The sequence below is a fragment of the Nerophis lumbriciformis genome, linkage group LG07, assembly GCF_033978685.3.
Source record: "Nerophis lumbriciformis linkage group LG07, RoL_Nlum_v2.1, whole genome shotgun sequence".
NCBI lineage: Eukaryota > Metazoa > Chordata > Actinopteri > Syngnathiformes > Syngnathidae > Nerophis > Nerophis lumbriciformis.
Genome location: NC_084554.2, coordinates 35,959,398 through 35,980,449, shown reverse-complemented (window position 1 = coordinate 35,980,449; position 21,052 = coordinate 35,959,398). Strand labels below are relative to the sequence as shown.

At 40.8% G+C, this 21,052-nt stretch overlaps 1 protein-coding gene across 8 annotated transcripts; it reads right to left on the bottom strand.

The window, feature by feature from the left end:
- Positions 1 to 3,346: 3,346 nt before the first annotated feature.
- On the bottom strand, positions 3,347 to 19,963 carry LOC133609568 (poly(U)-binding-splicing factor PUF60). Of its 8 annotated transcripts, none has more exons than XM_061965270.2 (12): positions 19,877 to 19,946; positions 19,276 to 19,369; positions 14,435 to 14,530; positions 12,408 to 12,497; positions 11,850 to 11,900; positions 10,911 to 11,072; positions 10,748 to 10,840; positions 8,006 to 8,219; positions 7,690 to 7,922; positions 7,128 to 7,242; positions 3,993 to 4,240; positions 3,347 to 3,925 (listed from the first exon to the last, which is right to left on the bottom strand). In XM_061965270.2, exons 3-12 carry the CDS (start codon positions 14,516 to 14,518, stop codon positions 3,626 to 3,628), a joined length of 1,590 nt encoding a protein of 529 aa, XP_061821254.1. In that variant the 5' UTR covers positions 14,519 to 14,530; positions 19,276 to 19,369; positions 19,877 to 19,946; the 3' UTR covers positions 3,347 to 3,625. The 8 variants fall into 8 exon arrangements, with proteins under 8 accessions (XP_061821254.1, XP_061821259.1, XP_061821257.1 ...); XM_061965275.2 differs by having other exon boundaries at positions 7,732 to 7,922; XM_061965273.2 differs by having other exon boundaries at positions 19,280 to 19,369; positions 19,877 to 19,935.
- Positions 19,964 to 21,052: the final 1,089 nt, after the last annotated feature.

Here is a 21,052-nt window from a genome sequence, read left to right as displayed (position 1 = left end):
TTTTGTGCGTGCCACACATCAATGCATCATCAGAGAGGGTGTTCAGCATGGTTCGAAAAATAGTGACAGAGAATAGAAAAAGGATGGTCAATTCAACCCTTAACTCAACAATGAGTAGATGAGTGTTATGTGTGTGTATATGTGTAAATAAATGAACACTGAAATTCAAGTATTTATTTTATATATATTTATTTTATATATATATATATATATATATATATGTATAATAAAATAAATAAATATATATATACATATATATATATATATATGCCCTTTGTCACCGATTCTGTTCATAACCTTTATGGACAGAATTTCTAGGCGTAGTCAGGGCGTTGAGGGTATCTGGTTTGGTGGCTGCAGGATTAGGTCTCTGCTTTTTGCAGATGATGTGGTCCTGATGGCTTCATCTGGCCAAGATCTTCAGCTCTCACTGGATCGGTTCGCAGCCGAGTGTGAAGCGACTGGGATGGGAATCAGCACCTCCAAATCCGAGTCCATGGTTCTCGCCCGGAAAAGGGTGGAGTGCCATCTCCGGGTTGGGGAGGAGATCTTGCCCCAAGTGAGGAGTTCAAGTACCTCGGAGTCTTGTTCACGAGTGAGGGAAGAGTGGATCGTGAGATCGACAGGCGGATCGGTGCGGCGTCTTCAGTAATGCGGACGCTGTATCGAACCGTTGTGGTGAAGAAGGAGCTGAGCCAGAAGGCAAAGCTCTCGATTTACCGGTCGATCTACGTTCCCATCCTCACCTATGGTCATGAGCTTTGGGTCATGACCGAAAGGACAAGATCACGGGTACAAGCGGCCGAAATGAGTTTCCTCCGCCGGGTGGCGGGGCTCTCCCTTAGAGATAGGGTGAGAAGCTCTGTCATCCGGGGGGAACTCAAAGTAAAGCCGCTGCTCCTCCACATCGAGAGGAGCCAGATGAGGTGGTTCGGGCATCTGGTCAGGATGCCACCCGAACGCCTCCCTCGGGAGGTGTTTCGGGCACGTCCGACCGGTAGGAGGCCACGGGGAAGACCCAGGACACGTTGGGAAGACTATGTCTCCCGGCTGGCCTGGGAACGCCTCGGGATCCCCCGGGAGGAGCTGGACGAAGTGGCTGGGGAGAGGGAAGTCTGGGCTTCCCTGCTTAGGCTGCTGCCCCCGCGACCCGACCTCGGATAAGCGGAAGAAGATGGATGGATATATATAAATATATATATATATATATATATAAAATACATATATATATATATATATATATATATATACGTATATATATAAATATATATATATATATATATATATATATATATATATATATATATATATATATATATGTATATATATATATATATATATATATATATATATATATGAAATACTTGACTTGGTGAATTGGGCTGCACGGTGGAAGAGGGGTTAGTGCATCTGCCTCACAATACGAAGGTCCTGAGTAGTCTTGGGTTCAATCCCGGGCTCGGGATCTTTCTGTGTGGAGTTTGCATGTTCTCCCCGTGACTGCGTGGGTTCCCTCCGGGTACTCCGGCTTCCTCCCACCTCCAAAGACATGCACCTGGGGATAGGTTGATTGGCAACACTAAATTGGCCCTAGTGTGTGAATGTGAGTGTGAATGTTGTCTGTCTATCTGTGTTGGCTTGTGTTGACTTGTCCAGGGTGTACCCCGCCTTCCGCCCGATTGTAGCTGAGATAGGCTCCAGCGCCCCCCGCGACCCCAAAAGGGAATAAGCGGTAGAAAATGGATGGATGGATGGACTTGGTGAATTCTAGCTGTAAATATACTCCTCCCCCTTTAGCCACGCCCCCAACCACGCCCCCGTCCCACCCCGACCACGCCCACCCCCCTCCAGAAATCGGAGGTCTCAAGGTTGGCAAGTATGGATTAGTTTAATGCTAGCAGCAGCATTTAGCATATACAAATCCGGTTTTTACAACAATTTAACAACCATAATCCGGGAATTTAACCCGCATGCTTATCAACAAGTCACAAGACAGTGTGCATTCTTATAGAATACTTTAAGAGCTACAACCAAAAAGTTTATTAAAAAAATATAAGGAGACATAAAAAACGTGATTTACCAGCTCCGAGCGTCGCATCAAGAAAAATACACAGCAAAGAAACTTTACTTAACTACCATTACATATTCTGCCGAAATTGCTATTCCATTTTAAATAAAATAGCTTTTTTTTTTTACAGAATATAAAGTTTTACTGCTAGTCCTAATTTTGAACAACGTCATTACAATCATACATAAATGATGATGGAAACACAAAGGCCGATCTTTACTGTGAATGTAGCAATAAATCAATACATCTATACTACTTACGTTCGTGTTCCAGCAAAGAAAGTCCAGAAATGATCGATCTTGGCTCATGCGCGTACTTGAACTACAGGCGCGTCCACGTCCGCGGATCAGACATTGGTCCGCTCAGGATCCGCGTAATGAAATAGTTCTGTAAGTTTCAGTTTCGTCTGCAATGCATTCCATGCCATAGGACAAGCAATGCCACAAGCTCTTTTGCCAAATTCCGTCCGTACACGAGGAACAGTTAAAACATACAAACTGTTAGAACGTAATGCGTAAGAGCTGCTTTTTCTTTGTAACAGAGTACACAAGAATGGAGGTATTAAACCTAAAAGAGCCTTATAAATGATAGTCAGCCAATGTGTGTATCTGCGTGCACTCAATGAAGATACATCTGACTTCTCCCAGGTCTCACCCAGAATCTTCTTCTGGTGGCGGTAGGTTTAGTTATTTATGCGTTTCCGCTGCACACTTGATAAGAGGGCGACGAGGTTTTTTTGCAGGAGCGCTAATAGCAACTGCAGCACGTACACAGTTCTGTTGACCACCATTGTTGTTCTTGTGACCGGTTGTTGCGTGCGGTCACGTGATAGGAATGAGCCAATTACGTCATCCTTAGAAAACTTTTTTGACCAATTTATACTGAAAAACTTAATTTGAATTCAAACAAAAAATAACTAATTGATCAACTCAGCAACGAAATACATAAACACTTTAACCTACAAAACTCAAACTGAGAAAAATAAAATTGATAAGCAGCAGAAATACATAAAACACTTTAACCTACAAATTGTAGATACAAAAAATAATAAAAAAACAAACAAAATTTGGTCACATTTAATGGCTACAATGAGCATTTTGTAGTACACAGCTTTTCGAAGCATGATACTAATAAAGCATGTTCCCCAGGATCACCCACCCACAGGGCGGTCCGCCCCACTATTTGAGAACTGTGAGAAGCATTTTCCATCCATTTTCTACCGCGTGTCCCGAGAAAATATTTTGTTTCCCAGTTTAGGGGGGTAAATGTCACCTCAAATTTTGTGGACAAATAACCTTTAATTGTAGAAAGAACAATGTTAACATGATGAGCAATGCATGACAAAAAAGTAAATGAAGAAAACTGTTTTAACCAGACCGTGTTACAAAAATGTGGTACTTGCAACGAGGAGAATTCTTCACAGGTCACAAAGCAAATATTGAAAAAACTAATAATTACAAAGATGCCATCAGGATCTGCAGTGAGTGGCTGATAGTAGTTAGATGGGCAACAGGAATGAAGATGGGCACTGTGCTGGTGAACCATTTCACACACACTTCATGCAGAGTAATCACTGCCGTTGAACCGGTCTTGGTCATACACCTCAGCCACCACTTTGCGACCGCCAAACCAGCGGTCGTTAAGGGCTTGAATAGCTTTGTTCATTTCTGATGCCATGGAAAACTCTACAAATATCTTGACAATGATGTCAGCATCCTCCTCTTCTCCTTGCTTTTCCTGATAGATGATGACTTTGTTGACGGAGCCAAACTTGCCACACTCTTCTGTCACCTCACCTTCCAAGTCATCGTCAATATCTTCTGGTCCAACCATATTTCGAAGAACCATCACTGTGGACTGGAAAGGTCAAAAGAAAGACATTAATGTAGTTTATTAAAACAGAATAAAACGTCCTCAAATTTACCTCTGATTTTCTAAGCAGCTTCTGCATGACCATGTGTCTGGCACTGCTACCCGAGATGCTCATGTGCTCTTGATCACTCAACATCTCCTGTCCTGTGGCATCCTGTAGCGTCTCCTCTTTCTCCTCCTTCTTTGCTTGTAAGATGGCAGCCCCGGCTTGACTAGACAGAACTGGAGGCGATGCAAGCACAGGGTTCACCAGGCCCACCTGGGGAAGTACTGGTATTGGGGGACGCACCGGAGTCACACCTTAAAAAAAGCCGAAATTAAGTGTGAGAGTGATCATGAAAATACAGTAGATCACACAACAGACTGGTCCGTTCAATTTATAATGGTTCATTTTAAACCTAACTGTCAGTAGTTATAATACTCTGGCAATTTAATCAGTCGCAACTAGACGGTTCAGATTACCTAATAAATTGTTTTGCCTCTCATCCGAGCAGGCTTCAACAGTTCAAGCTCAGATTCAAATTAGAGAAAATAACACAATATCCAAAGTATTAATGCTATTAAAGGTGGGAACATGCCCAAAGGAAGATGTTTTGCTCTATTGTGTTAAAAAACAACAGTTGTTAAAGCTGGGGTACCAAAGTTATATTCTTTAACAAAAAAACAAAAAAAAACATCAACACCATACAGTATATCGTAACAGTAATCATTTCTGAAGAAAATGTGCGTCTGCTGGCTGTCCATGCAGTATAATTCAGTATTTTAGTAAAAATATCCCCAGAGGACAAAATCATTTGTTCAACGCCTCCAGATCCAATCACAGGGTTTAGAGAAAAAAGGGGTGAGCAAACCCCACAAAGGCTGATGCGATATATAGTGAAGCACGTGCACGGTGCAAACTTGTTTAGTAAAGCTTGGCTGCCGAACAGCCACATGCAAAAAATCGCAATACCTGCGCTTGCCTTTACAGCATATATTACTAAAGAAAAAACCCCAAAAGACGAAATCAGAGGAAGAAAAGAAAATTGCGTACATCTGAAAAAACAATGAAGAGCCAAAACTTGAATAAATATCGGTCTGGCGTAGTCAAAATGAACGGCATTGTGGGCCAGTCTTGGACTAACTTTGGACGGCCAAATGGCTGCTTTCCTTCTTGACAGGGACTAATGTTCCATTTTCCTATATTTTCTGTAACCTTTTGTATGCCGACGTGTTATCGATAATCTGCAACAAAATACGAAGTAGGGGATCCTTTAGACTGTCAACAACCTACGCGTGTGCATGTACAGCCCTTGTGTCCGATTTTGTGCACATCCAAGGAGGAATAGACTGGGAAGGACTATCAGTGAGGAGCGCAGAGTGGGGGGCTGGATTTACTTTTTGAATTCTTCCTGGCAACACGGCATTCAAGTACCCCGGCTTTAGGATGCAATGGAGTGAGACCACCAAGTCGTGAGGATAGAGTCAACCCTCGTTAGCATTCCATTCAGTTGTATTAATAGTCAGGGGTGCTTTTTAATAGAAAAGTCTGTGTCCAGTTTAATCGTTAGAGGCTTAATTACTGAATATTTTAGGAATTAATGGATGTTAAAACATGGTTTCACATTCAGTATTAAATCATGTTGTGCCTCTCAGCAAGCACATTTGCAAGCAACAACCTGAAACAGCTTTGTGTACCGTATTTTCCGCACTATAAGGCGCACCTAAAAACCACAAATTTTCTCAAAAGCTGACAGTGCGCCTTATAACCCGGTGCGCTTTATATATGGATAAATATTAAGATTCATTTTCATAAAGTTTAGGTCTCGCAACTACGGTAAACAGCCGCCATCTTTTTTCCCCGTAGAAGAAGCGCGCGGTGCATGCTGGGATATGTGACGTTTCATTTCCATTTGTGTGTTTATGTAAAGACCCCAAAATGGCTCCTATTAAGTGTGTTGTCTGTCTAATTATAAATAATGCAGACGAGGCGTGTTAACTGAGTTCTCAACGTTTACTCACAGCGTGCTCATAACCACATTTTAACTGCCAGCATACAACGCTTCTCAGGGCTACCGCGCATGCTCGTAACTATCGTTGCATGCTGGGTAGTGTAGTTGTTATATTTGCTAGCTCATAACAGCACATTAAGAGACACGCTTACGCGCTTAATTCAATACTCGCCGTCATTCCGGGTGGATTGACAAAAGACCTCCAGCCGCTAGATATTGGTGTCAACAGGGCATTCGAAGCTAGACTGCTAACTGCGTGGGAACAGTGGATGACGAAGAAGCGCGCGGTGCATGCTGGGATATGTGACGTTTCATTTCCATTTGTGTGTTTATGTAAAGACCCCAAAATGGCTCCTATTAAGTGTGTTGTCTGTCTAATTATAAATAATGCAGACGAGGCGTGTTAACTGAGTTCTCAACGTTTACTCACAGCGTGCTCATAACCACATTCTAACTGCCAGCATACAACGCTTCTCAGGGCTACCGCGCATGCTCGTAACTATCGTTGCATGCTGGGTAGTGTAGTTGTTATATTTGCTAGCTCATAACAGCACATTGAGAGACACGCTTACGCGCTTAATTCAATACTCGCCGTCATTCCGGGTGGATTGACAAAAGACCTCCAGCCGCTAGATATTGGTGTCAACAGGGCATTCGAAGCTAGACTGCTAACTGCGTGGGAACAATGGATGACAGAAGGCGAACACACCTTCACTAAGACGAGGAGGCAGCGCCAGACGACGCCAACATCTGCCAGTGGATCGTAAATTTGCCCAACTTTTCACTTCGGACACCGAAGACGAAGGATTTACGAATGAAGAATAACTTCAGAAAGTGAGCGCTATGTTTATTTTGTGTGTTGTGACATTAACGTTCGAGCAACATTATGTTGCTATTGCTCTGCACTATTTTGAATTTTACTATGTTTGTGATTGCACATTTGCGTACATTTTGGGAGTGAACAGAGTTGTTAGAACGCTGGTTTGTAATATATTATTAAAGTTTGACTGACCTATCTGACTGTTTTTTTGACATTCCCTTTAGCGCAGCGTAGGCGCGGCTTATAGTCCGGGGCGGCTTATTGGTGGACAAAGTTATGAAATATGCCATTCATTGAAGGTGCGGCTAATAATCCGGTGCGCCTTATAGTGCGGAAAATACGGTATTTTGCATTGTACTTGGCCGATTGTACCCACCTGTGATAACCCCGGGCGCCTGCGCAGCCATAACAGCCTGCGGTATTCCCATTTGCTGACTAAGAAGCTGGGGCGCCGCTAACGCCCCCAGGACTGATGCGCCAGCTACAGCCTCCTTAAGAGAGGGGGTGCCGAAGACATTAGGTAAGGGAAACACACAGAACACAACACAAAGGCAACACAGTCAACCACCAAGCAGTTATAAGACAATATGAGCTCAACCGCTCTTCAGAACCACTGAGGTGACTAACATGTAACAGCAGGTAATCAATATTCACATGGAAAAGAATGTAATTTGTGCTTACTAAGAGAAGACTCTTAGCATACACACCCAATCGGTGAATGGGAGGAGCTTCGCTTCCATATGCTACACAATGGGGAGCAATAAAAATTCAAGTTTTTAAGATTACGTGAAGATTCTACTGTTTTGAATATATTAATGTGGAAATTACAACAAAATTAAATGACACTGTCACACCTGTGAGTGTCTAGTAAACTGGTCTTCTCCCAGTCACCTGAATAAAATTTGAATGGCCATCAGTTCTGTTTTTATCATATTTACCTGGAAGGCCATTAAATCCCTTTGGAAGGGATTCATACTTGCCTGGGCCGTTATCTTGGCAGTGGCTGCCGCGGCGGCCACAGCCGCTGCAGGAGGCAGACCACCAGGGGTTGTGGGAGTTAGGAGGGGCATAGGAGGGGTCACTGCTTTGCCCACCCGTAGGTATTGACCCCCCAGGTCAAAGAGGTTCATAGAAGACACAGCATCAACGGCCGACTGTGGCTTTTCATACTCTGCAAGTTAATAAAATTATCGTTAAGAGCAACGTGACCGATGAAACGAGCGTGAGCGAAAGGCCGCCCCCCCGCCAGCTCACCAATGAAGCCAAAGCCCCTGTGTCGTCCTGAAGTGGGGTCCCTGGCTAATGTACAAGATTTGATCCTCCCAAAAGCCTCAAACACACTTTTGATGTCATCATCTGACAGGTCAGGATGCACTGAGGCCACGTAGATGCGGTTAAAAGCGCGCGCTTCCTCTGCCAGCTGGTCAATGATGGGTTGCGCCTGACCGATGTTACTTGGCCGCCCAACCTATAGCACAGATCATACCAGCAGGGCTATTTAAACACGGTGTTTCCATAGGAACCGAGAACGCACGCCGAATGCCTTACCTAACCTAACCTACACTGCAGCTGTTTAGTCTAGTCAAACTCCATTTACAAACCCCGTTTCCATATGAGTTGGGAAATTGTGTTAGATGTAAATATAAACAGAATAAAACGATTTGCAAATCATTTTCAACCCATATCCAATTGAATGCACTACAAAAACAACATATTTGATGTTCAAACTCATAAACTTTTTTTTTTTGCAAATAATAATTAACTTAGAGTTTCATGACTGCAACACATGCCAAAGCAGTTGGGAAAGGGCATGTTCACCACTGTGTTACAAGGCCTTTCCTTTTAACAACACTCAGTAAACGTTTGGGAACTGAGGAGACACAGCTTAAGTTGTTCAACAGTCCGGGGGTCTCCGTTGTGGTATTTTAGGCTTCATAAGGCGCCACACATTTTCAATGGGAGACAAGTCTGGACTACAGGCAGGCCAGTCTAGTACCCCCACTTTTTTACTATGAAGCCACGTTGATGTAACACGTGGCTTGGCATTGTCTTGCTGAAATAAGCAGGGGCGTCCATGGTAACGTTGCTTGGATGGCAACATATGTTGCTCCAAAACCTGTATATACCTTTCAGCATTAATGGCGCCTTCACAAATGTGTAAGTTACCCATGTCTTGGGCACTAATACACCCCCATACCATCACAGATGCTGGCTTTTCAACTTTGCGCCTATAACAATCCGGATGGTTCTTTTCGTCTTTGGTCCAGATGACACGACATCCACAGTTTCCAAAAACAATTTGAAATGTGGACTCGTCAGACCACAGAACACTTTTCCACTTTGTATCAGTCCATCTTAGATGAGCTCAGGCCCAGCGAAGCCGACAGCGTTTCTGGGTGTTGTTGAGAAACGGTTTTCGCCTTGCATAGGAGAGTTTTAACTTGCACTTACAGATGTAGCGACCAACTGTAGTTACTGACAGTGGGTTTCTGAAGTGTTCCTGAGCCCATGTGGTGATATCCTTTACACACTGATGTCGCTTGTTGATGCAGTACAGCCTGAGGTATCAAAGGTCACGGGCTTAGCTGCTTATGTGCAGTGATTTCTCCAGATTCTCTGAACCTTTTGATGATATTACGGACCGTAGATGGTGAAATCTCTAAATTCCTTGCAATAGCTGGTTGAGAAAGGTTTTTCTTAAACTGTTCAACAATTTGCTCACGCATTTGTTGACAAAGTGGTGACCCTCGCCCCATCCTTGTTTGAGAATGACTGAATTTCATGGAATCTACTTTTATACCCAATCATGGCACCCACCTGTTCCCAATTTGCCTGTTCACCTGTGGGATGTTCCAAATAAGTGTTTGATGAGCATTCCTCAACTTTATCAGTATTTATTGCCACCTTTCCCAACTTCTTTGTCACATGTTGCTGGCATCAAATTCTAAAGTTAATGATTATTTGCAAAAAAAAAAAGGTTTATCAGTTTGAACATCAAGTATGTTGTCTTTGTAGCATATTCAACTGAATATGGGTTGAAAAATTATTTGCAAATCATTGTATTCCGTTTATATTTACATTTAACACAATTTCCCAACTCATATGGAAACGGGGTTTGTAGAAAAAATGTTTTACATTATTACTAGCTCTCAAGGAGTCAATTTCTCATTTGAAAATATTTTTCTGTCACAGTCAATCAATTTTAGAAAAATGGTAGCCAATTGTGACATTATCAGTGGCTAATTGAATGGTTGACAAGTCTTAACAACTATCTCTCTTTCTGTTTCACTTGTAAAATACACTGGACTATCGACGGGACTGGGATCTGTACTACAGATGGGGCGGCCAAGCAACACCAACCAGGCGCAGCCCATCATCGGCACAACATAGCAACAGAGTGATGCAGCGCGCCGCTGGGAATCGCACTGGAAGTGGTCACTACAACCGCCTTGATACATTGTGGAAGCAACATGCAGCACATACAATTCAGACACACACACGCACCTGGAAAGCAACACAGACAAACAAGGCAAAAGAAAAAACAATTAGTGTACATTAGACATTAAAAGCTACCTAAATATTGTTTTGTTTGTTATACAGTAGATCGCCTATTCGTGGTTTTGCATTTGCTCACCAGCATTTTCACAAATGTCTATTACCTGCTTTAAACTGTTTAGTTTTATGGTAACAAATTGAAAGTTGTTTGATGCAGGGAAAAGTTCTGCAGTAATCAATCCAGCAGAAAGTACTGTCTCACAAGTCAATTCACTCAATTTTCCAGCAAAAAATATGTTTTGACAAAATGTCTGTACTCTGTATACTGTAATTGTTAATGGGCAAAACTGAATCTAAAATGTGATAAGTTTTTGAGTAGTTTTTTAGGTGCTTGTGTCACGTTTTTTTGCGAACGGCTGCGATCTACTGTATCCAGAAAAGTAATTCACTAAGTAACTTACCATTAGCAATAACAATTGCAAGCGGTTCCAGACAACTCACCTTAATGTTTCGCCCACCCAACATGACGGAGTTCATCTGCTCGAGAGCCAGCTGAGCAGCTTCTGGTACGTCGTACTCCACAAAGGCGAAGCCCTGTGTAGTCCACAAGACGCAAAATGAACACAAAGACTTAAGCAGCCTACGCTGCACTCTATTAGCTAACCTTGTGCTTCATTGTTACAGAATCCCAAGACATGTCAATGCTCTTGATCGGGCCGAAGGGTGCAAAGGCCTGTCTGATGGTGTCCTCGCCAAGCTCATAGTAAATGGAGCCCACATACACCCGACACATGATGGCTAGAGCACGTTGCCGCTGAGCTGCCACCTGCCAATCAAGGGAAAAAAACAACACTTTAGAATTAGAGAAACTAAACAGAATAAGGAAGAATATGCACGCACACACAAACGTTTAATAAATGTGTATTTTCTACTGTGCTTGGTTTCCCAAAAGTAGCCTAAGGCTAATTAAAAGTTAGGGGGCGGTCTGAAGATAATGAGATAAAGTAATCAAAAGGACAGACCATTGTGGAAGACTTATTATGTACATGTATAAGAGTTAAAGATGACATGGAAGCATAAAAACACTGAAGTGATTGACATGCACAGCCCTCATTAATATTTTGCTTCAGAAACTAACCTGTAGTCCAGGGATGCAAGTAAAAAAAAAAAAATAAAAAAAAAGGAGGTAGGAAAGTATTGAACGGAGGTCTTAATCTATTTTAGAAGTGCTTCTGTATCACCAAGGAAACAAGAGCTTGATTCCCGAAAATATCAAAGTTATGAGTTCCAGAAGTGCTAACCATCCTTTAATCCATGCCATGACGGTTTTAAAAAACACTTAGACATGAGTTTAGAGTAAAAAAAAACTAAAAAAAACATTGACTTAAGAAAACTAAACTTTACTACCCATTAAAACTGTCTTTCAAAGTTTCATTGTCGATCATTATGGCAGATACACTAGCTTAGAAAGCCACTACTCTTAGTAAATATTCATTCTTTGATTAAAGACAGGGATTGGTGCCAAATCAACCGATGCAAGAAGGGACAAACAATCTTTTTTCATTGGGAATGCGCACAGAAAAAAATTTAATAATCTATTGACCGATTGTAAAGGTGAGAGAGGATCTCCAAAGCCCATAGTCACTGCTGCCATCTGAAAGACAGTAAAGACGAAAAAGGTGCTGAAAAGTAGGTTAGATATCCCTTAGCTTTGCTTTTTTTTTTTTTTTTTTTTTTACTTTCAAAATTATTTTTACACTCAGACAGACAAAAGTGCTTATGCCTATTCTATAAGCAGACTCTTCCGCTAAACAACACAGTTTGGCGAGTTGCCTCCTCTGATTTTAAGACAAATTACCACAATTAACAAACAAGCTTCCTTAAGAAGAACAGATTTAACATTATAACCAATTCCTTCATGAGGACTTCGGCAACCTGAAAAAGAGCATAGGCAAAAAGCAGGGACACGGTCTAGACATGCTCTTTTTTTCTCACAGCATGGGGGAGAAGAAGAAAAAAAGTATCCAATAGCTTTTGAAACACGACCTCTGAAACAAGAGATAGCGGTATAAAGAAATATTATGTCTTAAGGTTCACAAATTGCGCCGCCAATACAAACTTTGGTATCGCAAAGCATCACAAGACTAAAAGTCTATCTCACCTGCAGATTGGTGAGCTGCTGTTGTTGATGGGCAATGGTCTGCTTCACCAATACACTCTTAATGCTCTGTTCCATGGCATACTTCTTTGCCTGAAAAAAGAAACAAGGGGATTATATTATCACAGCTCTGCAATAAATACAGGTGGTGCTCACTTTATGACATAGTCTCATGAATTAATGTGGTACAAAAATAACTAATTGCATGTATGCTGCGAACAAATACGTATTCACGGGTAGGGACTTTTTAAGATTAATCGCCATTGAATCGACATTGAAGTTTTAATTAGTGCGATTTTGTAACCGCAAGAGGTTGAGGGTAATTTCCCCTCCGCCGTCACCTGCATTTGAGTGACAGACATGTTTGCCAATAAGAATTGTTGTGCCTCGCGTTGATTCGTCTCTCGCTTTAAAGAGGGAGAAAGACGCCTCACCCTGTGCATCGCTCCAAGCATTTGAGCTCGTTTATTTAACAGTCAAATAAACTGAACGCAGTGAGCCGTCTTTACAATCATTCACAATTTTTTTTCCCCCTTGGTGGACGGGGAGCGACTTAGCAAGACCGCACAAGCAGGGAGCACAAAAAGAGAGCCTCGTGACTTGTCAGCGAGAAATTCCGCAAAGTAACAAAAATTAGGATGGAAAAAATATGATTAAAAAGATAACTGTCATGGCGTGGGAATATTTCAGCTTCAAAATGTGAGCCCATCAACCTGTACAAACGAGCGAGAATGCCGTGATTACGTGATGCAACAAACAAAAAGGCAACATCCGACCTAGGTTTTCCAAATGGAAAAAAATACGCATTAAAGTACCAGCAGAATGAAAAATTAAATTGACTTTATACGCTTAATTGTGTTTAATTTTGTCAATTAAACCAGTGTTTCTTAACTACAATCCTCAACTGGTGCATTTATTTAGTTTCAAATATCACAGATTACTTTACAAAACATCTTTGACAAAGCATGATTGTAATAAAATAAATATTTTGATAGGTAGTTAAACTAGAAGTAAAGCATAGCACTTTTATTTTGAAGCCGCAAAACTGTGATTGGCTTGAGAAGGTGTCTTGACATGTTTTGCAGACCTGACTTTTAAATTAAAAAGTCCCCTTTCAAATTCCTGCTTTAAGTATTTCATTTCTGTTGAGCTGTTATGCCATGTTACTAAAGCAGTCACAGTAACAAGCTACATTTGTTGTTATCAATGCACCTGAACCGTAATCCAAACACAGGAGTAAAGCTCCTCCTCTCTGAAGCTGCAATGCGCGTCAGCAGGCGTTCGCTCCAATTATGTCATCTCACTTTGTTCAAAGATAAAATTGTCTTTTCCTGATTCGCCATGGCCTTGGATCTGATATTTCCATAATGTCCCCCTTCTCTTTGTGCATTTCTACTCACTATTTTCGAGCTTGAGCTCAACAGCAACTAACCCTATTACATTTCCCCACGCTACAGAATGGCCCGATAGTCAAAAAGGAGTCAGGACGCATGCGCGTTAATAAATTATTGCCGTTAAAGGAAGTTATATAGACAACATGTTATCGCATTAACTTTGACAGCCCTAGAAATTACACATCCTAAAATGCTCAGAAAAAGGAGAAATGCTGAGTTACATTGTACACATGCTTGGTCTGAACCATTTAAGACCATCTCGGCCATCACAGAGAATTAAGATTGATTTAATCAATGTCCAATCCATCCATGTCAAATAATCTGCTCCTATTAAATAGAGATAACTAAGCGGCACAGTGGTCTCATTGAGATTTACTTCTCCCAATAAGTTCCCGTGTATGCAGATTTTTCTGCAAATATTGCCAAAGTTACAATAGTAAGATGAGACAGCATATGGTTAAGGCACGTTTAGAAGCACAATGTGAATTAAAATTAAGAGGAGGTTTGGCCTTGTCGCACAGCTGTAAGACCAATTTGGCGTGTATTTTGTTTGTTGGTTGAATGCATAATGTTAATTTAAACTGAACAAGAGGATATGTGAAAAATATCACAGCGTATGTTGGGTTTCTTTCTTACCTTCTGCAGCGCCTCTTGCTGTTCCGGGGTGAGAGGCGGCAGGCCAAGCTTGGTGCCTGCCCCCTGTCCATTCTCCATCGTCATAACTTCACCTCACTGTAATTCAAAACCAGCATTAATAAGACCTTACCAGTAAAGCACAATCTTGTGTGTACATATCAATTTCAAGGTGAGGCCCACAACAACATATACAGTAGCAAGAAAAAGTATGTAATCCCTTACTATTAATACTTATCACATAGGCCTCTTGGCTCTTGTGTAGAGCAAATTCCAAGAGTTTGAGGGTCTACGTATTCACACCATTGGGCTGGGCAATAAAACGATATCAATATATATAGCGATAGACACAATCAATTAAAAACGTGTTCCATAAAACGTTCGATAAACACATATGTTTTCTTCGTCGAAAGAAACAGGAAATTGCAAAGGAAGGTTGGCTGCATAAACAAAGGCAATCGCTAACCAAAAAACTCAAGAGGTGATCACTGGGAGTGACATGCTAACAGCCAAACAGGTAAAAGTAACAACTATCAAGTTTGGTTGCGCCACTTTGTTGTCTTGCGGTTGATTTTTTGAGTGGAGTGAGAAGAAACTAAAAATTAATGTTGAAAAGAAATGTTGATAAAACAGGAAAAGTAACCTCGACAGTATGGCAGTTTATTTATCCATCCATCCATCCTCTACCGCTTAATCCCTTCGGGGTCGCGGGGGGCGCTGGAGCCTATCTCAGCTCCAATCGGGCGGAAGGCGGGGTACACCCTGGACAAGTCGCCCCCTCATCACAGGGCCAACACAGATAGACAGACAACATTCACACTCACATTCACACACTAGGGCCAATTTAGTGTTGCCAATCAACCTATCCCCAGGTGCATGTTTTTGGAGGTGGGAGGAAACCGGAGTACCCGGAGGGAACCCACGCAGTCACGGGGAGAACATGCAAACTCCACACAGAAAGATCAGGCGCCCGGGATTGAACCCAGGACTGCTCAGGAGCTTTGTATTGTGAGGCAGACACACTAACCCCTCTTCCACTGTGCTGCCCGCAGTTAATTTAAAAAAACAAAAACTTAACTGTGGTCAGACCAAGGTGCTTGTATTCAATAATACCAAACCACTTTAGCCGCACTCACCCATGAGCACACACACACACACACACACACACACACACACACACACACACACACACACACACACACACACACACGCACACACACACACACACACACACACCAGCACTAAACCTGCAGAAAATAGTTTTTAGGTTTCTCTACATTTACATTTTCACACTTTGCACTATTTTGTTACACTTTATTAAGCGTTTATATGTTCCTTATTTTTTAACCTTAATTTTAAAGAGGTAATTGTCAAGTGTTCAATGTTATTTTAGAATTTGTTTACATTGAGTTTTTTTCCATGGTTTTGTTGACATTTCCTTTCCTGTTTGCCTTAATTGCCGAAGGGGTTATAATCAGGGGAAGGTTACATGTTAAAAATGTTTACATTTAATATATTTGTCTCCTGGTCATAGGTCAGAAAATAATAATTATTGATAAAGACTGATAAAAAACAGATCCGTTTTTAGCCATCGCCAAGCCCCATCATACCTTCAAACTCAAAATCTTAGCATGAGCTAAATCATTACTTCAAATAGCTTTTTTGAGGTCATTAACTCAAAAGGTTTACATTTTTTTCCCCACAAGCACTATTAATCTTTTTTTGGTGGGGGTACTTTTGGACTACCGTATTTTCCGCACTATTAGCCGCACCTAAAAACCACAAATTTTCTCAAAAGCTGACAGTGCGGCTTATAACCCGGTGCGCCTTATATATGGATTAATATTAAGATTTATTTTCATAAAGTTTAGGTCTCGCAACTACGGTAAACAGCCGCCATCTTTTTTCCCTGTAGAAGAGGAAGCGCTTCTTCTTCTACGGTAAGCAACCGCCAAGGTAAGCACCCGCCCCCATAGAAGAGGAAGCGCTTCTTCTTCTACTGTAAGCAACCACCATGGTAAGCACCCGCCCCCGTAGAAGAAGCGCGCGGATATTACGTTTCATTTCATTTGTGTGTTTACATCTGTAAAGAACACAAAATGGCTCCTATTAAGAGACACGCGTACAACGCAGAATTCAAACTCAAGGCAATAAGTCACGCAGTAGAACACGGAAATAGAGCAGCAGCGAGAGAATTGAACATAAATGAATCAATGGTGCGTAGGTAGAGGAAGCAACAAGATGACCTGCGCCACTAAGACAGGGAGACAGCGCCGGACGACATACGCCAACATCTGCCAGTGGATTGTAAATGCCTGGGCGGATATATCGGTCTCAACTGTGGTCCGAGCTTTCCGGAAGGCAGGATTCACGGAATTGCTGAACAACAACAGCAACATTGACTCTGATGACTTCGACGAGACGGAGCCGGCCATTTTGGATGCCGTATTCGCCCAACTTTTTAATTCAGACACTGAAGAAGAATTCGAGGGATTTATGGATGAGGAATAATTTCAGAAAGTGAGCTTTAAATGTTTATTTTGTGTGTTGTTTGACATTAACGTTCGAGCAACGTTGAGTTATTGATGTTGCTATTGCTCTGCAATAATTTGAGTGTTACCATTTTTGTGATTGCACATTTGCACATTACATTTTGGGGGTGAACAGAGTTGTTAGAACGCTGGTTTGTAATATATTATTAAAGTTTGACTGACCTATCTGACTGTTTTTTTGACATTCCCTTTAGCGCAGCGTAGGCACGGCTTATAACCCGGGGCGGCTTATAGGTGAACAAAGTTTTGAAATATGCCATTCATTGAAGGTGCGGCTAATAACCCGGGGCGGCTTATAGTGCGGAAAATACGGTAATTGAAGAGCATAGAGGTTGATTACATAGTTCACATTTCCCGGAAGTGCCTCGAATTCCGAAAGTCACAGGTCTGATTTCTCAAAGTGCAAAAAATTAACAATCACAATTGTTCATATCAAGCAAGTCAAGATCATACAAAACTATACCTGCAAATAAGTTTGCATCTCCTTACTTGTAGCTTAACATGGATTTAGTGCTAGCTAAAAATGTCTATCCAGGGCAGCGGTCATGAATATCCAAGAAAATTGCGTAACATTTCATCCAGAAAAACTCGACTATAGCCAGATAGCATCATACTGCTATGCAAATATTCACTCTGAATGGCTTTTTAAGTTTTTGAACCATTCACAGTTTGTATTCAAAACGGTATGTCTATACCGTAAGTATGCTCTTGCCGCTCATTAATTAAATAAAATAATAATATTTTTTATTTATTAAGGGATGTTCCTTGGTTACATAATTCTTATGCTTTTATGAAAAATAAGGGAGCTATGATGATTTGATGGTAATTTCCCAAAATATAGGTCACACATTTCTCTATTCTCTTAATGGAAAATTTAAAACAAAAAAGTGGCTGATTCGTTCCCTTCAGAAATGTGTAGCACCCGTATTAGTTGGCCTATCACAATGGTTCAAGTATCATTGGAAGTTTTTTTTCTAAGGTCTTTAAAATGGTATCAATTGCTTTGAAATGCGTGCATTTTAAATTCACGTGCCTAGATATTTGCAAAGCAAAACATGTTCTAGATCAAAAATCACTTCATATTCTCTACTGCTCACTAGTGTTACTATATCTGAGTTATTGTGTAGAAATATGGGGAAACAACTACAAATGTGCGCTTCATTCACGAACTGCGTTACAAAAAAGATCAATTAGAATAATACATAATGTTGGATATAGAGAACATACCAACACTTTATTTATTAAATCACAATTATTGAAATTCAACGATTTGGTGCATTTGCAAACAGCTAAAATTATGTACAATGCAAACTATAACCGGCTACCCAAGAATGTACAACAATTCTTCTCAACAAAAGAGGAGAAATATAATCTTAGATGAAAATCTAATTTAAAACATTTGTATGCTCGTACAACACTTAAAACCTTTAGTATATCAGTATGTGGAATTAAATTATGGTACGGATTAGGGCTGCAACTAACGATTAATTTGATAATCGATTAATCTGTTGATTATTACTTTGATTAATCGATTAATAATCGGATAAAAGAGAAAAGCTACATTTCTATCCTTTCCAGTATTTTATTGAGAAAAAAAAAACAGCATACTGGCACCATATTTATTTTGATTATTGTTTCTCAGCTGTTTGTACATGTTGCAGTTTATAAATAAAGGTTTCTAAAAAAAAAATATTTAAAAAAAAAAAAAAAATGCCTCTGCGCATGCGCATAGATCCAACGAATCGATGACTAAATTTATCGCCAACTATTTTTATAATCGATTTAATCGATTAGTTGTTGCAGCCCTAGTACGGATTGACAAAGTGTACACAAAACAATTATTATGATGAACATCTTGAACCCCTTTTTTAATTGAGATTATTTATGTATTTAATATTTGTATGCTAACTATGGTATAGTATTTATTTGTTCACTGTTCTGTTACAGAGAACAAGGAATACGATAAAATTGCTAAGGTATGAAAAGGGGTAGGATTAAATAAGCTCTGCTTCTTCCTACTCTTTTTCGGACGTGCATCAAACAACTGGAATTGTGTGATGCATTACATTGTATCGTATGTATGTTCGAAATAAACTGAAACAGGAACAAACGTTAAGACAAATGTATTCAGATCAATATTAAATTCTAAAAGGTTTACATACTTTTACATGCAAATGTATTTACAGCGAACCCTCATGTCACCCCACACAAAATGGGATATTTAAAAAAAACAGCCATGTACAAGGCGTACATCTTGATGTGTTTCCAGGTAGGACGAGTCGTAATCCTTACCTACCAAACCTTCTAATCGTTGGCTCCACCACACTTGAGGAAGGAAAGCCCCCAAGGGGAGGATGATGGGGAAGCTTTAACAATTCAATAAATTCTACGGAAGATGAAAAATGTATTTAGCTCAGTGTTGTTAAAAACAGGCACCTCGTAGAGTTACAAAGAAAACACAAGACGTCGAATTTTTGGTTAAAGTTTAGCGCAGGGGACACGATGCTTTTCATTCGAAGTGTGCAGCCGTTGGTTGAAAAAGTCTAAAACAAAACTATAAATAGATTTGCAGCCCAACAATTGTTGGTCTAAGATATATATGAATGTTAAACAATACTCACGAGACGGATAAATGACGTAGGAATAACACGAGGTCAGGGGATTAGCTAGGCCCATTTTCTGAAAGACGCTAGCTTGTTCGCCTTCGTGCTAGCAATACTAGCCATTCATTACAAAGGCGCGTAAAGAAGATTGTATTTCCCCACCGTTAGCCATTTCCCTTCGGTGTACAAATACGCTAATACGACAGAAAAATACTTAACAAAGCTGTTATACAATGCCCATTTCACCCAAAATCGTGCAAATATGTTCATTTCTCGACGATTTTATTTACCGCAGTCTCCGTCACCGCCATAAAGCACAACTCCTCCTTGGAGAGGCCCTCGCGCTGGAAGGCTCGCGAGATCTGGAGGAGGAAGGCTTCCCCACAAAGTCTCGCGATAGGACAAATATCGACATTTGTGTGTTACAACTTCCTGTTATTGTACAAAATACCTGATTATGTTTATTTTAGATGTTAAATGTATGTATGATACTGTTATTAAAACAACGTTTTGGAAAAAAATAGGCAATTTTTAAATAGGTTGTTATCAGTCACGTGACTTTTGAACGGCGGTGAGCCAGCAAACCAATAATAGCTACTGTGCAAAACACAGTGCGAACTATCTAAGTACGCAAGGGGTCTAGATCTATTCATTAAAAGCAAATACGAGCAAAAATAAAATTATGCAATTGAATATATATTTGTTGTCAACAAATGATCCCATGGAGGTCTACAACTTATTTGTGTGTGACTGGTTCCATGCAATTGGTATAAAACTATCCCGGATAATTACGTATCGTTTTTGCTCAGGTAAGGTTGCATTTCACGATTTAACTTCGTGTCAAGAGCCATGTTTGTTAATTGCTTTTTTGTTGCGCGCGCCGTTTTTTACGCGTGTTTTTTTGCCCATCCATCCATTTCTACCGCTTGTCCCTTTCGGGGTCGCGGGGGTGCTGGAGGAGCCTATCTCATTCGGGCGGAAGGCGGGGTACACCCTGGACAAGTCGCCACCTTTTTTGCCGTCTTTATCAAAATATAACTATGGATCTCAACATAGCTTCATTTATGATTGCTGCCTTTGGTAAAATCTTAATTCTTTTAGGTGTTTCTCACATTTGCTTTCTTTTATTTAGACTCGCCGAGTGGTACTATACGACATCCTCGTAGAAAATGCGTTCACACAACTCAGAAACAAGACAAAATACAATAAGAACATAATTAAATGGGAAATACTAAACGTTAATCAAAAGTATAGCAAACAAACCTTTAACGGGGTGATCACTGCGAATTCGTACGTCCTTCGACTCGATCTGCGTGCCACTTTTCTCGTCTTTTTCGTAAAATCTTGCACTTGCACCTTCAAGATTACCTCTTGAGGAACTCTGAATAAACTTTTTGCGTTTTGAACGGTTCCAACAGCCCAAAACAACGCAAGCATAGGGCATTTTTTCTTTGAGAAAGGCAACA

Excerpts from the sequence above, each read along its gene's own strand:
- LOC133609568 (XM_061965271.2), bottom strand. The coding sequence starts at position 14,518 with ATGACGATGGAGAATGGACAGGGGGCAGGCACCAAGCTTGGCCTGCCG. Across the intron at positions 11,901-12,407 it reads AGCAGCTCACCAATCTGCAG|ATGGCAGCAGTGACTATGGG; the intron begins GTGAGATAGACT and ends ACTGTCTTTCAG. Across the intron at positions 8,220-10,747 it reads TGGGTGGGCGAAACATTAAG|GTTGGGCGGCCAAGTAACAT; the intron begins GTGAGTTGTCTG and ends TCTGTGCTATAG.